This window comes from Stegostoma tigrinum, chromosome X (genome assembly GCF_030684315.1).
Source record: "Stegostoma tigrinum isolate sSteTig4 chromosome X, sSteTig4.hap1, whole genome shotgun sequence".
Lineage (NCBI taxonomy): Eukaryota > Metazoa > Chordata > Chondrichthyes > Orectolobiformes > Stegostomatidae > Stegostoma > Stegostoma tigrinum.
The window spans coordinates 18,988,378-19,003,378 of NC_081404.1; the positions used below are offsets into that span (position 1 = coordinate 18,988,378).

The 15,001-nt window shown below is 43.1% G+C and overlaps 1 protein-coding gene across 3 annotated transcripts in view; it reads left to right on the top strand.

Moving 5' to 3' along the window:
* LOC125448251 (glutaminase kidney isoform, mitochondrial-like) overlaps positions 1 to 15,001 on the top strand; it is a 57,381-nt gene that overhangs the window by 29,912 nt on the left and 12,468 nt on the right. For 2 of the 3 annotated variants that reach the window (XM_048523402.1, XM_048523404.1), the window contains 6 exons: positions 5,602 to 5,634; positions 6,495 to 6,553; positions 8,414 to 8,480; positions 9,127 to 9,228; positions 11,607 to 11,783; positions 14,023 to 14,154. In XM_048523402.1, coding sequence (XP_048379359.1) covers positions 5,602 to 5,634; positions 6,495 to 6,553; positions 8,414 to 8,480; positions 9,127 to 9,228; positions 11,607 to 11,783; positions 14,023 to 14,154 — 570 coding nt within the window. The remainder of the gene's footprint in view (positions 1 to 5,601; positions 5,635 to 6,494; positions 6,554 to 8,413; positions 8,481 to 9,126; positions 9,229 to 11,606; positions 11,784 to 14,022; positions 14,155 to 15,001) is intronic. The other variant, XM_048523403.1, reaches the window with a different exon arrangement.

The following is a 15,001-nucleotide window of genomic DNA, read 5'->3' on the forward strand; positions in this document are numbered from 1 at the left end:
ACAGAGCAGTCCTTTGGGGAAAAAGGTCCTGAACCAGATGGACGTTGTCATGGATCCTCCAGCCAGGGACTGTGTAGGACTGGTCAGGGTGGATTATATGGCCTAATACAGATCCCGGTTGAGATGACAACACCCTGGCAAAAATCTGGAGGGAGTCTGGACACCCCCCCCCCCCCCAAAATCCCCCCACGCTTCCTTCTCTAGCCAATCCAGAAGTGACGGAACAAATCCCAGAACTGCTCATTCTCCAGCAGCAGGTTGTTAAAGCACCACTATGTGGACTGCAGCCAGGGCTGCAACAGGGTGAGCTCCAGCCATACCAGGTGGTGATTTGTGCATGGCCAGCCACACAAAAGCCTGTACTCCTGTTGGCAGGAAGACTTGGTGCGAGTCAACTATGTTCCAGACGTTGATCAGATCCTGGTTAAAAGACAGGCAGCATCCTGAGGGAGACCTGAAGACCCTCACAGCCAATAAACAGAAGCTGCATGTCATAATTGAGGTCACTCTGCAAAGAAATACATCGCCAGGATGCACCATCTGGGCGGAGGCTTGATGTAAAGGTATCACTGCGGGGTCTGAAAATGTCACAATAACTCTCTTTTTAAATTTGCTGCACCTAATGCTCAATAGGACAATGGTAGAAACAGTTTGGACCAGTCTACTGTTGTAGGCTGTCAGTGAATTAGTAGAATGCATCTCGTAAGGACAATATTTAGCTCCATGATTCTCCACTTGGTGGGTTCCTAATCTGTGAAATCTTCAGAGAAGCTACTGACAAGAAGTTGGATGTTAAACCTATGTGAGCCATTTCATCACAGTTACTAGTCATTAGCTGCAGAAATAAATTGCCAATGCATCAGAACAATTTTCTTGTCTGTTCTCTCTCAAGATTGTTACTTGATGCCAAGTCCACAAAGCCAGACGATAGAAACAGTTCTGAGGCAGGGTCACTGGACCCGAAACGTTAACTCTGTTTTCTCCTTCACAGATGCTGCCAGACTTGCTGAGCTTTTCTAGAAACTTTGCTTTTGTTCCGGATTTACAGCATCTGCAGTTCTTTTGGTTGTTATTTAATAGAAACAGCAAAGGTTGGGATCATGACTTCAAATCTGATGTAGACTTTGCCCAAGTTGGCATCCTGAGGTGGGTTGTGTCCTTTCTGCTGGCACTTGCCCCTTAAGGAAAAGCTAAGGCAATGCCAAGAACTCTCAGACTTAACACAAGCTCTGACACATCACTGATGTTCTAGAGAGTCAACTAACCTCATTATCCCTGGTCTACAGTGGGAAAGGTTCCTGCTCCCTGGGTAATCCTGTTCTTTCCATCCTCACTCCAACAGTCCTGCACCTACACCTACTGTTGAGACTATCTACATCAATAGAAACTACAGTTTAAACCTGGGACCTTCCTGGTTCAATCAATAAACATCTTTTTATTTTTAAAGACCTAAAACAGTAGCTCAGTAGTTAACACAGCTGCCTCACTGCCAGGGACCCGGGTTCAATCCCACCCTTCGGTGACTGTCTGTGTGGAGTTTGCACGTTCCCCTCGTGACTGTATTGGTTTTCTCTGGGTGCTCCGGTTTCTTCCCCCAGTCCAAAGATGTGCGAGTTAGGTGGATTGGCTATGCTAAATTGCCTGTAGTGTCCAGGGATTTGCAGGCTATGGGGATTAGCCACAGGGAATACAGGGTTACAGTGATAGAGTAGGGGAGTAGGTCTGAGTGGGACACTCTTCGGAGGGTCGGTGTAAACTCAATGGGCCGAATGACCTGATTCCACACTGTAGGGTTTCTATGATTCTATCATCTTTGGGAGGAATTAATGAGAAATTTGCTGCTGTTTCACTTTGTACTGTGACTTTTGACAATCTCTATTCTGGACACACAAGTCTATTCAGGCTTCAACAAAACTGCAGAGCAAGGTTGTTTTTTCAGTTTGACGGAGTAACAAGTAGAGCCATTAGGAGAGAATAAATACATTCAGGAGGCTGCTGACAACCTGTATTTAGTCAGGATATAATACCTAGTAATCAGAAACCACACTGACTGATATTGCACAATCCCGACAAAAATAAAAAGCTTTCTCATTGTTGCTAACTCCTGTCTGCACATCCGCAATCTTTCTGCTCCGAAGCTCATTTATATATTTCATTTCACACTGGCTGGTTAATGATGAACACGTTATAATGTGCTTGAGTAAATCCCAAATCCTACTTTCTATCCAGTTCGCTTCCCTTACTTCGGGGTCAATTGTTGAGTCAGATACTTTGATATATTTTTTTCTTTATTCATTCACAGGATGAGGGTGTCACTGGCTAGGCAGCATTTATTGCCCATCCCTAGTTGAGAGGCTCGAGTCACATGTAGGCCAGACCATATAAGGATGGCAGTTTCCTTCCCTAAAGACCATTAGTGAACCAGATGGGTTTTTCCTGACAATCAACTGGTCATCTTTAGACCCTTAATTCCAGATATTTGGTTGAAGTCAAATTCCACCATCTGCCGTGGCAGGATTTAGAACATAGAACATAGAACATAGAAAAGTACAGCACAGTACAGGCCCTTCGGCCCACAATGTTGTGCCGTGGAATAATCCTTATCCAAAAATAACCTAACCTACGTGCCAGAGATAATGGGAACTGCAGATGCTGGAGATTCCAAGATCATAAAATGTGAGGCTGGATGAACACAGCAGGCCAAGCAGCATCTCAGGAGCACAAAAGCTGACGTTTCGGGCCTAGACCCTTCATCAGACGTGCCCCTCAATTCACTTTTGTCCATGTGCATGTCCAGCAGTCGCTTAAATGTCACTAATGACTCCGCTTCCATGACTACCACTGGTAAACTATTCCATGCGCTCACAACTCTCTGGGTGAAGAACCTCCCTCTGACGTCTCCTCTATTCCTTCCTCCTAACACCTTAAAACTAATACCCTCGTGGCAGTCAATCCTGCCCTGGGGAAAAGTCTCTGGCTATCGACTCTATCAATGCCTCTCATTACCTTGTACACCTCGATCAGGTCACCTCTCTTCCTTCTCTCCAGAGAGAAAAGTCCGAGCTCAGTCAACCTCTCCTCATAAGACAAGCCCTCCAGTCCAGGCAGCATCCTGGTAAACCTCCTTTGCACCCTCTCCAAAGCCTCCACATCTTTTCTATAATAGGGCGACCAGAACTGGACACAATATTCCAAGTGTGGTCTCACCAGGTTTTGTACAGCTGCAGCATAACCTCGTGGCTCTTAAACTCGATCCCCCTGTTAATGAAAGCCAAAACACCATATGCTTTCTTAACAACCTTATCCACCTGGGTGGCAACTTTGAGGGAGCTATGCACTTGAACACCAAGATCCCGCCATTCCTCCACACTGCCGAGAGTCCTGCCTTTAATCCTATATTCAGCATTTAAGTTCGACCTTCCAAAATGCATCACTTCGCATTTATCCAGGTTGAACTCCATCTGCCATTTCTCAGCTCAGCTCTGCATTCTGTAAATGTCTCGCTGAAGCCTGCAATAGCCCTCGATACTATCAACGGCACCTCCAACCTTTGTGTCATCAGCAAACATACTAACCCACCCCTCAACCTCCTCATCCAAGTCATTTACAAAAACTACAAAGAGCAGAGGCCCAAGAACAGAGCTCTGTGGGACACCGCTCAGCACTGACCTCCAGGCAGAATACTTACCATCTACAACCACTCTCTGCCTCCTGTCAGCCAACCAATTCTGAATCCAGACAGCCAAATCACCCTGTATCCCATACCTCCTGACTTTATGAATGAGCCTGCTGTGGGGAACCTTATCAAATGCCTTGCTGAAGTCCATGTACACCACATCCACTGCTCGACCCTCGTCAACCTGTCTCGTGACTTCCTCAAAGAACTCAATAAGATTTGTAAGGCATGACCTGCCCCTCACAAAGCCATGCTGACTCCCTTTAATCACTCTATGCTTTTCCAAATAGTCATAAATCCAATCCCTCAAAATTCTTTCCAAAACCTTGCTGACCACAGATGTAAGACTGACTGGTCTGTAATTTCCAGGGATTTCCCTGTTCCCTTTCTTGAAAAGAGGAACAACATTTGCCTCCCTCCAATCTTCCGGTACGACTCCCGTGGATAGTGAGGAAGCAAAGATCTTCGCCAGCGGCTTAGCAACCTCCTTTCTCGCTTCCTGGAGCAACCTAGGATAAATCTGGTCTGGCCCTGGGGACTTATCAATCTTAATGTTTGCCAAAATTTCCAGCACATCAACTTCCTCAATCTTGATCTATTCAAGCCTGTTTTCCTACTCCTCAAAGTTCTCATTCACAACAAGGTCCCTTTCCGTAGTGAAAACCGAAGCAAAAAACTCATTTAGGGCTTCCCTTATTTGCTCAGACTCCACGCACAAGTTCCCTACGCTATCTCTGATCGGCCCTACCTTCTCCCTGATCATTCTCTTATTCCTCAAAAAGTATGAGTAAAATGCCTTCGGGTTCTCCCTAATCCTTCCTGCCAAGCCTTTCTCGTGCCCCCTCCTGGCCCTCCTCAGTCCACTTTTGAGCTCCTTCCGAGCAAGCCTGTAATCCTCTAAAGCTGTGCTACACCCTTGCTTCCTCCACCTTACGTACGCTGCCTTTTTCTTTTTGACAAGAAGCACCTCTGTACCCATCATCCAAGGCTCCTTAATCTTACCCCTTCTTACCTGTCTCAGAGGAACAAATTTATACATCACTCGCAACAACTGCTTCTTAAACAGCCTCCACATGTCTGCAGTGCCCTTTCTGTGGAACAATTGCTCCCAATCTGTACTTCCCAACTCCTGTCTGATAGCATCATAATTTCCTTTACCCTACTTAAATATCTTATTTGAACCTGGGTCCCCAGAATGTTATCTGTGTCTCTGGATTAACACCGTGAGACCATCACCTCCCATGCAAACAATTGTGCAATTGCTTCGAGAACTGTTTTCAAAAAATTGCCTGATTGTGGAAATCGGTCCATTTACATCACGGGTGGCTTCTGCAGCAGTCAGGACAATACACCAAGTAAATGCAGACAGAAAATTGTTGTTTGTAACATCTCCTCTACACACCTCTCTCACTTTGCATCCATACATTTCTCTGGAGGTGGCATTTTTAGTTGAGATTTTAAAGCAAGACCCTGCTCGTTTGCACTAAAGATCCCAGGGAGAGAGGGTGGTCTGCCCAATATTTATTTATCAACCAACAGTTGAAAACAAATAATCTAGATACTTACACATTGCTGTTTGCAAAAACATGCACAAAATTGGCTGCTGTGTGTTACTTACATTTCAAAGTACTTCTTTGGCTGCGAAGTGCTTGAGGATGTCCTGAGATTGCAAAAGGTGTTATATAAGTGTAAGTTCTTAAATTATTCTGTTTTTTTATTTCTCTACCTCATTCTCCTGTATAATTGAGAGTCCATGTCTCTTCTTATTTTCCACTTTCTCCCTGCCTGTTTCCAAGCACAGGAAGAAAAACAATATTTAAGATGCATCAAGGCACCTGCTAATACTTTATATTTTCATGAGCTTTTCAACAAAGTACCTTTGGAATATTTTTCATTCTAATACTCTGTTCCTCTTGTATTTGCAGCCTGGAGCTAACAAAGCTGAGAAATTTGACTGTGTGAGTATATTACAAACAGCAGTACAGAAACAAAATCAGCGACTAACCTGGCTTTTTCATCTGGTAGAATACATAAGAACTTCTCAATCTGACTGGAGATGCAGAAAATCAAACTTGCTAAAAATACTGTCATACAGCAGGAGTGTAGGGAGAAAATAAAAAATATATAACCAGGAGATTACAATCTCATAGAGCAGTAGTGCTTATTTTCCCCAGCTCCCATGTGCGTGTGTGTGTAAGTGCAGGACACAGAGAAAAACAGCAGTTGAGTAGATAACCTTATCAATATTCCACCACCAGGAAAAACACCCATGTGGCCAAAAAAACCAGTGACAAGCAAAGCTCCAGAGGGGCAATGCCTAGGTGGAAGAAAGAGTGAAGGGGAGGGTAGGGATCAAAACAAAGTCGAGTTTGAGGGAGAAATGAAGCACTCTACTCTCCACGGTGCCCACCTTTCCCTAAATATGTCGACAGTGCTGGTGGACACTGTGCTCCTTTTCCAGGGACAACTGGCTCATACATAGCTGCGGAAGAGGGGTGGGCATTGAGCCGTAATGACCACATGTTAATGGCCAGGCCCAGGAGCAGACCCATGCGGAGATCCTCAATCTCCTGGCTAAATGAGTCAGCCAGGGTTTTTTTGATTGGCCCGGGTTTGCAACTCCAATCAAGAACCTTGTAGTTAATGATATCCACCTGGTTATAATGGCTACAAAGGGTATCTTGTAAAAGATTTCCCACAGTCTCTAAAGGAAGCTTAAATTTTTCCAGACCTACATGATTCTGATATGCAGCTGCACTTTCCACCCTGTCTGTAGCACAACAGCCTGGCTCTAAATTTTCTGTTTTTCTTTGCACAGGTCATGAATTTTCTGAACAAGATGGCTGGTGATGAATATGTGGGCTTCAGTAATGCTACGTAAGTGCCAAACTACTTTCCTATATCTGTCAAATTTCATGCCTCCAATGATCTCTTGTAGTTTTCTGTTAAACCTTGAGGATACTTCACTAGTGAGCCCACTACTGACCTTTCAACTTTGCTCATCTGTGCCTTTTTGTCTTCAAGAAAGAATGTTATGGGTTCATGATCCACTCCGCGATTCATTACGTAATCTAAACTGAGAATTCTAGTACTGTACTGAGGATGAGCTGCCACACCAGAAGTTTTGTCTTTTGGATTAGGCATTAAACCAAAACTCCCACACATTGCTTCATGTGAATGTACAAGTTCTTGAGGCACCATGTGAAATGCAGCAAGTTTTCCTTGGTGTCCTGGCAAAATTTCTTCATTGAGCAAGATCAAAGAAATGGATTATTTGTTCATTATGAGCAAATTAGCTGCATATTTTCTAGAACAATAGTGACTGTGTTTATCAAACAAGTAGCTCATGGTCCCTCCCTCCCCCCGGAAGGTTCTTTGGAAATATCCTAAGGATGTGAAAGGTGCAATGTAAATGCTACTTTTTTCTTTTTCTTGAGATTTTGTTTGCTCACAGATGCAGTTTTATAGATTTGTGCCTTGTTCCATCATATTGTCCATTCCTAGCATTATTTTGAACCTTGAGAATAGCATCAACTCACTCCATGGAGATGGACAGAGGCTTTCCTGGCTTCGTTAATGGTTCCAGACGATAAAGAGACATAGGGTCTTGTGGTGCAGTGATAGTATCTCTACCCCTGATCCAGGACATCTAGGTTCAAGTCCCATCTGTCCTAGAGATAAATCCTAATGTTTCAGCAGGTTGATTGATAGAACTCTTATGGTGCAGTGGTAGTGCTCTATTTCTTGCCTGGGAGGCTTTGATTCAAGTCCTACTGATTTCAAAGGTGTGATAGTAACTCTGAACAGGTTGATTAGACCAGAACATAAAGAATAATAATCATTCTCTTAGAACTATTGGAGGTTCAGGCAATGAGCTTGTTTATTCATTCAGCTTTAAATTTTGATGTAAGAATCATGATTTTGGGTGGCACAGTGGTTAGCACTGCTGCATCTCAGTGCCAGTGACTCAGGTTCAATTCCAGCCTTGGGTGACTGTATGGAGTTTGCGTGTTCTCCCTGTATCTGCATAGGTTTCCTCTGGCAGTCCAAAGATGCGCAGATTAGTTGAACTGGTCACGGTGAATATGAGATTATGGAAATAGGGTAGGATGCTTAGTGGAGGGTTGGTGCAGACTCACTTGACCGACAGGACACCATCTGCTCTGGGGGGGATTCAGTGATCTTATTGGGGTTCAAAGGGAACATGGGACATTAAACATTATACCAAGTATTTGGAATTTAAGCTACGAAAGAAGATTTAAGGAAGTTATTTATTTAAAAGAGATGACTTTGAGATGATCAATTACACTTTTCCTGGTCACACAAGGGGCTGACAAACATGACCTAGCCAAATTATTTCCTGTGAAAGGGACTCAATCTTTGAGGACAGAAGTTCAACAAAAAGGAGTTGGACAGAAAGGAAGTCAGGGATGATATTTTCACCCAAAAAGGTAACAGTGGAGTGACATAAGCAGTGTCAATAGGAACAAAAAACAATAGCCCCACCAATCTGGAGGTGGGGGATTTGCCAGTCTCCTACTACTCTCTGGGAATTTCTAAACAGTTGAATAGACAGTACTTTTGACTTTTTCTTTTTGTAAATCAATTATTTTCCTATTGCTGAAAATTCTTATTTCTAGTCAACACATTTCTTTCTTTCCCTGAAGCTGGCTAAGTTCTAGTATTAGGGTTAACCACAAGTTATTAATGTTACAATTTTTTTTCTTTTATAATAAGGTTTCAGTCAGAAAAAGAGACAGGAGACAGAAATTTTGCCATTGGATACTACTTGAAAGAGAAGAAGGTGGGTCAAAAGGTAGACAGTAGAGTTAACCATATGCAATGCTCATCGAGTTCCAAAGTTTGCTGTTGTAAAGATTAGAGGTTTGGGTGACAGCGTGTTAAAATGTATATTGCTAGAATAATGTCCATTAACCAATATTTGCTAGGAATCTGAATCCTTGGCCTTTTACTCTTCAATCTGCAATGAGGCTAGCTTCACAACACCAGTCTCTTGACTGATGCTTCCTTACTGCAGAAACACAATGTAAAAGTACCCATTTAAACATTTTTCTGTTGGGCTAAAGGCTGGCTGATCTCCGAAATCTCTTAGGCAAAAAAACACGTGTCAGAGTTACTCCTCAGACCATCTGGCATACTCCTTCAATCAGCTGAAATCAATTGAGCCCATTCTGATCATGTTGCACGGGCCCCATCTGTGGGCCAGCAGGCATGAGTTCAAGTCCCGCCTGTTCTGAAGGTGTGCCATAACACGTCTGAACAAGTTGATTGAAAATGTTATGCTGTTTGTGAGCATTCAGTAAGACAGGAAACTGGTCTTTGACTGAAAGCTTCGTGATGCAGCTTTCATTGTTGACATGAATGTAAAGAGAAAGAGGCTTGGGGAAGTATGTTTAATAAAATAACCCTTGCTTATTCTTCCTCCTCAGTGCTTTCCAGAAGGTGTTGATATGATCGCTACACTAGATTTCTACTTCCAGGTAATTAGAGCACCCTCTGTCGATGTTGGCATTGAAGAAACAGCTGGAGAGGTACCCAGCCCTCACTGGAATTATTGGAATCTAACACAACAGTGATTACACGTCATACTCGTTTGTTTGTAACTGGCCTACCAATTAGATCGGTGTCTTTTTAGTATTTGCCTCCAACCAACATTGTTAACTGATGTTTTCATATTTATTTTCCTTCTAAATCATAATTGTAACACAAATAGAGAATAATTTTCTACCTCAGTACAACCTTAATCACTAAATTACAGGGACTAAACAAACAGCTTTGAGTGGAAGAGGAATCTCATATTAATTTGACATGAAGCTTAAAACGATTTTAACTGTCCAATAATCACTATTGAAATCTTTCTCTCCAGTAGTTCATACTTTTGTTTCTCTCTTTTCCTTGCCGAATTCCAATGGTCCTGAGTTCTAGCTGACTTTTGAGAGCTATTCTGGTCTCCTGGTGACTCCACGTTGATTCCTAACATGTCTCTTGCCCAAAACAATGGGTTTGTGTACGAGTCCGGATTTCCTAATTGTTGTCTCTTTGGTGGTGGGGGGGGATCGGGGGGAGCAACATACTAGCGGCTTCGTGCACATCAAGAATTGGTTGATGTTGGTGATTTTCTTTTTCCCCTTTGAACATCCATTCCTTGATCTTCAGCGACCTGTTTCCCTCACGCAGGGCCGGGCAAGCGTCAAGTGTGGGAAGCAGTCACATGGGAGGGAGGGTACATCACAGTGGAGACCTGTATTGTCATGGTAACAAGTGCATCTGTTTTTCTCCTGATGTTACACGGGAGGCTGTTCGGCCCCGTTGTGTGTGCTTGTTCTCTGAACAAACAATTCACCGATATGCTCTCCCAGTAAACCTGGACCACTTCTTTCTCGGATAACAGTTCAATTCACTCGAGTACTTGATTGACCTGCCTCCACTGTACACTCAGGCTGCGCATTCAAGATCACTCACTGCGTGAAAGAGTTGTTCATCATGGCACTATTTCTTTCTCTGCGAAATACCTTGAAGCTGAGATAACACGGTGTAGAGCTGGATGAACACAGCAGGCCAAGCAGTGTCAGAGGAGCAGGAAAGCTGACATTTCTCCTGAAGAAGGGTCCAGACCCGAAACGTCAGCTTTCCTGATCCTCCGATGCTGCCAGGCCTGCTGTGTTCATCCAGCTCTACACCCTGTTATCTCAGATTCTCCAGCATCTGCAGTTCCTGCTATCTTTGAATCTGTGCTTCTTGTTTTATCAACCTGCCACCAGAGGTAACAGTTTCTCCCTATCCATTCTGTTAGGCCCCTCATGATTTCGGATACCTCGATCAATCCTCTCTTTTCCAAAGAGAGCAACAGTCCCAGTTTCTCCAATCTAGCTATGTCTTCTGGAACCAATCTCATGAATCTCTTCCACACCATTTCTCACACTCCATATCATTCCTAAAGTGCAGTACCCAGAACTGTATGCAATGATAGAGTTGGATTTATAAAGGTTTAATGTAACATTTTATTTCTGTCCTTTACCCCTATTTAGAAAGCCCAGGATCTTGTATGCCTTCTTAGCCACTCTCTTAACTTGTCCTGCATGTGATTCAATGATTTATGCACATATACACCTACCTCCCACGCGTGATGCACTCCCTTGAGAATTGTACCCATTTTCCTATTGCCTATGTGTTCTTCCTACTAAAATGAATCACGTTACACTTATAGTTCATTATAGTTCATCTGCCACTTGTCTGTCCATTCTACCGACCTGTCTATGTCCACTCTCTATGTGCTTGGATGCATCTCAGCTGGTCCCAGCACCTTATCAACTTTAAGTAAAAATAGCTGAAAGAATACACCTTATCAATTTTAAATGCCTCAAGTGTATAAATGACCACCTCCTACTTCACCATGCCTTACATAGTATATCCTTCCTAATAAAAGCAGGTGCAAAATATTTACTTAATACTTCAACTCTGTCCTCTGCCTCCACACCAAAATCCCCTCTTTGGTCCCCGGTCAGCCCCACTCAGCTTTTTACCACCCTTTTACTAATCACATCCCACCTTGTGTCTTTGTTAACTGCCAGCCTCTCATACTCTCTCTTGCTTCCCTTTATTTGTTTTTCAATTCCCCTTTGGACCTTCTATGTTTAGCCTGGGCTATCTGCCCTGTTGGGTGTTTCTGGCATTTTCTGATTTTACATTTCCGATTGCCGTTAGTATTTTGCTGTTGATGTAACTGCCTCATCTTTCAAAAAAAAGGTCAGCAGCTATCCCTGGCTTTAATTTTCTGCAGTAACCAAATATTGACATTAATGGACTCCACAAAGGATTTCCACATCGTGCTTAAGCTTTTCTTTTAACTTGCTGATCTTTTTGCATTTGTTTGTTTCCCCAACATAAGTTTTCCTTTTCCTCATTACAGCTGTGTTCAATTGAGGTGACATGTGAGTCAGGTGGAGTAATGGCCGCCACCTTGGCCAATGGGGGAATCTGCCCAATCACAGGAAAGCGGGTCCTGAGTGCTGAGGCAGTGAGGAACACCCTCAGCCTGATGCATTCGTGTGGGATGTATGATTTTTCAGGCGAATTCGCTTTTCACGTAAGTATTTACGCGATAATCAGAGATTGCTCCTAATGGAAGCCATTATGCATTTGATGGCATTTGGATTGATCACGTCATCACTGCAACTTTTGCAGGGACTTTTTGTTTTCCCATTCATGGAAAAGGGGTGTGTCAGGCATGGCTGATAACCATTGCTAATCCTTAATTGTTTTTTTTGAGAAGGTGATTATGAGCTGCCTTCTTGAACTGCTGATGTCTATATGGAGCAGGTACACCCACAGTGCTGTGAGGGAGTTCCTGGATTTTGATCCAGTGATAGTGAAGGAATTGCCAATATCATTTCAAGATGATGCATCAGACTCGGGGAAACTTGCAGGTAGTAGTGTTCCTGTATGTTTTCAGCCCTTGTCCTTCTATAGGGTAGAGGTGCTGTAAGAGTTGTGGAGCATCTTGTAGATGATACACTCTGCTATCAAGTGGAGGAAGCATATGTTGAAGTTTGTGGATGGGGTGGTATTCAAGTGGTATGGACATACCGAGTTTGAGATTGTACAGCCACCATTGCTGGTACCAATGTTTGAAATCACAGTTCTATATATTGAAAGAACATTTGGATCAATATCTTAACAGAATATCATTAAAGGCACCAGGCAAATACTTAATCATTTTTCCTCATCAACAAACAGGTAGATTTACCATGCAGTCCAAACCAGTTCAGGTAATATTGGCCTTTATCCTGCCAATGGGGACATGATTGAGGCGTATAAGATTTTGAAGGGTATAGACAGGGTTCACATACAGCAGCTGTTTCCCTTGGTTGAGGGGTCAATCATAAGAGGGCGCAGTTTTATGGTAAGGGGCAGGAGATTTTGGGGGAAAAAAACTTTTTTCACTCGGCAGGTGTCAGGAATCCAGAATGCACTGCCTGGGAAGATAGTGGAGGTTGGAAAATTTACAACTTTTCTTTTTTAAAACATTTTGATGAGTACTTCAAATGTGTTAACATTCAAGGATATGGGACAAGTGCAGGAAATTGGGATTAGTGCACTTCTAGCAATAGTTATGTTGGTGCAGACTCAATGGGCCGAAGGGCCTTTGCTGCAGTGTATGAATCTATGAAACCCCCATCAGGAGCCACAAGCATGTGAATAAAATTAACCCTTCCTGTGATCCTTCTAATCTTTTTAATTGTCACCCAAGAAGTCGATTACAAAGCTGTTAAGTGCCATTTGCTTATATGTAGTTACGTGAAGGATGAGTGTTTTAAATTGCTAAAATAACTGAACTGTCTTTGTAGCATTTGTCATAAATATTAGTGAGATCAAATGGTGAGTGTGCAAACTGCATGTGAATGTCTGGTAATAAGACACAATTGAGTTAAGATGAGTATTACCATTGCAGTGCTGATTTTGGGCCTGCTGAAGGCTGAGAATAATTTCTAACAACCCACATTATGAATCTGAGAGACAGTGAAGGACCCATTTAATCTGTGCTGAATGCAGAAAATTGAGAGATCTTAGTTGGGAGCTATTGGCCAAAGCACATTAGGCTTCAGCGCTTCTGATGTGTAAGTGGAGAGCCAGCCAATTCTGATTGTTAGTTAGCAGTTCCTACTGGAAAGTGTTTTCTGTATCACTTACACATTTGTCTCCAAAAGCAGGAGCCATCACAAGAATGAGCTAGAGTAAAATTTAATAAGATTGGCAAATCACAGGCACAGAGTGCTCTGTAGAAGCATAATGTTGAGGCTGTGTCAGAGACCCGGCTCAAGGAATATTAGAACTGGGTGTTGAATTTTCTTGAATACAAGTTGTTCTGAAAAGGTAGGAATGGACAAAAGGGTGATAGTATTGATCAGGAGAGCATTGCAGTGCTGGAGCAAAAAGAATATCCCAGGAAGGTTGAGGTCATTATTTCTACTGGCACAACAGAGACGGTGAGCTAAGGAAACCAGGATGTGGAAACATTTGGGTCGAGATGAGAAATGATAAAGGCAAGAGAGCACTTGTGGTGATGTACAAGCCCCCATCGGTAACTGCATGGTAAGGTATAAAGTCTCAGTAAAAAGAAAAATAGACACACTAGAGTTATTGTGCAATGCAGAAGCACTTGCATTTTAAGATCTGGTTTTAGCTCACTTTTGCCAAAGTAATTTTGTTCTGTGAGCCCCAATCCTCTCATCAGTATCTCCTTACCAGTCTTTGTAAAGTTTTTAAGACTGATCGGTTGTCTGTTGCCTTTGGTATTTGTCAAATAACATTTTGTGTATGTGCAGGTTGGCCTTCCAGCAAAATCTGGTGTTTCTGGTGGTGTTCTGTTGGTGGTGCCCAATGTGATGGGCATCATGTGTTGGTCTCCTTCCTTGGATAAAGTTGGAAATAGTGTGAGAGGTATTGACTTCTGTCAGGTAAGAGATCAGAGGAGAGCAAGACTCCACAACTCATTGGATTAGCCAGAGCAGCACATCTCACATTCAGTAACAGTCCAACTTTGTAATGCCCCCTGAACAACGAACAATGTTAGGAATGTTTGTCATAGAATAAATAAAAACCATTATCGGCTCCTCTGGTGGTGGTACCACCAGGGGTGTACCTGCCAGTGGGAGGTGGCTCAGCCTCCCAAACCTACCTTCACTATCTGAGCATATTGATGCTTTGCATTAGCCAAAGTCCAGGTTGCATATGCCATTGGGCATTCCTCTCCATTTGGCCAACTATGAGCTAATACTATCCTGATGCCACATAGGGAGGCATCACATGTCAATACCAGATCTCATTTCGGGATCATAGTGTGCCAACACCTTAGAAACAGCTGTCATCTGCTTTTACTTCCCTAAAAGCTATGGCTTGGCTATGTGACCATTTCTAAGGTTGACCTTTTTTTAAAAGAAAAGAGTTGATGCGAAGCCCGAGGCAAGATCTAAGCTGATAAAGGCATGGGAGCCGGGGCACCTTTGATCTCCCTCGCTTTATCTTCCGACAGGTGCAACCTGATCTTGCTGACTCTGTAGCCCAAATAGGGCTCTTGGGGTGCCTAGAACACACATTTTTTCCCTTCTGAGGCATACGCTGTGCAATCAGTTGGATTGGTAAGGGTGTCCACTTCCATTAGAATATCCTGCATTTCATAGGCTGTACTTGCTGCATTTTCTAATGATAAAGGCAGTTGTAAAGTCCCGTTGGGCTTCGTCTAGTAGGCACTTTTGGATGATTATGGTTTGCATGATCCCTCATGATCAATCCCATGCTTGTTGC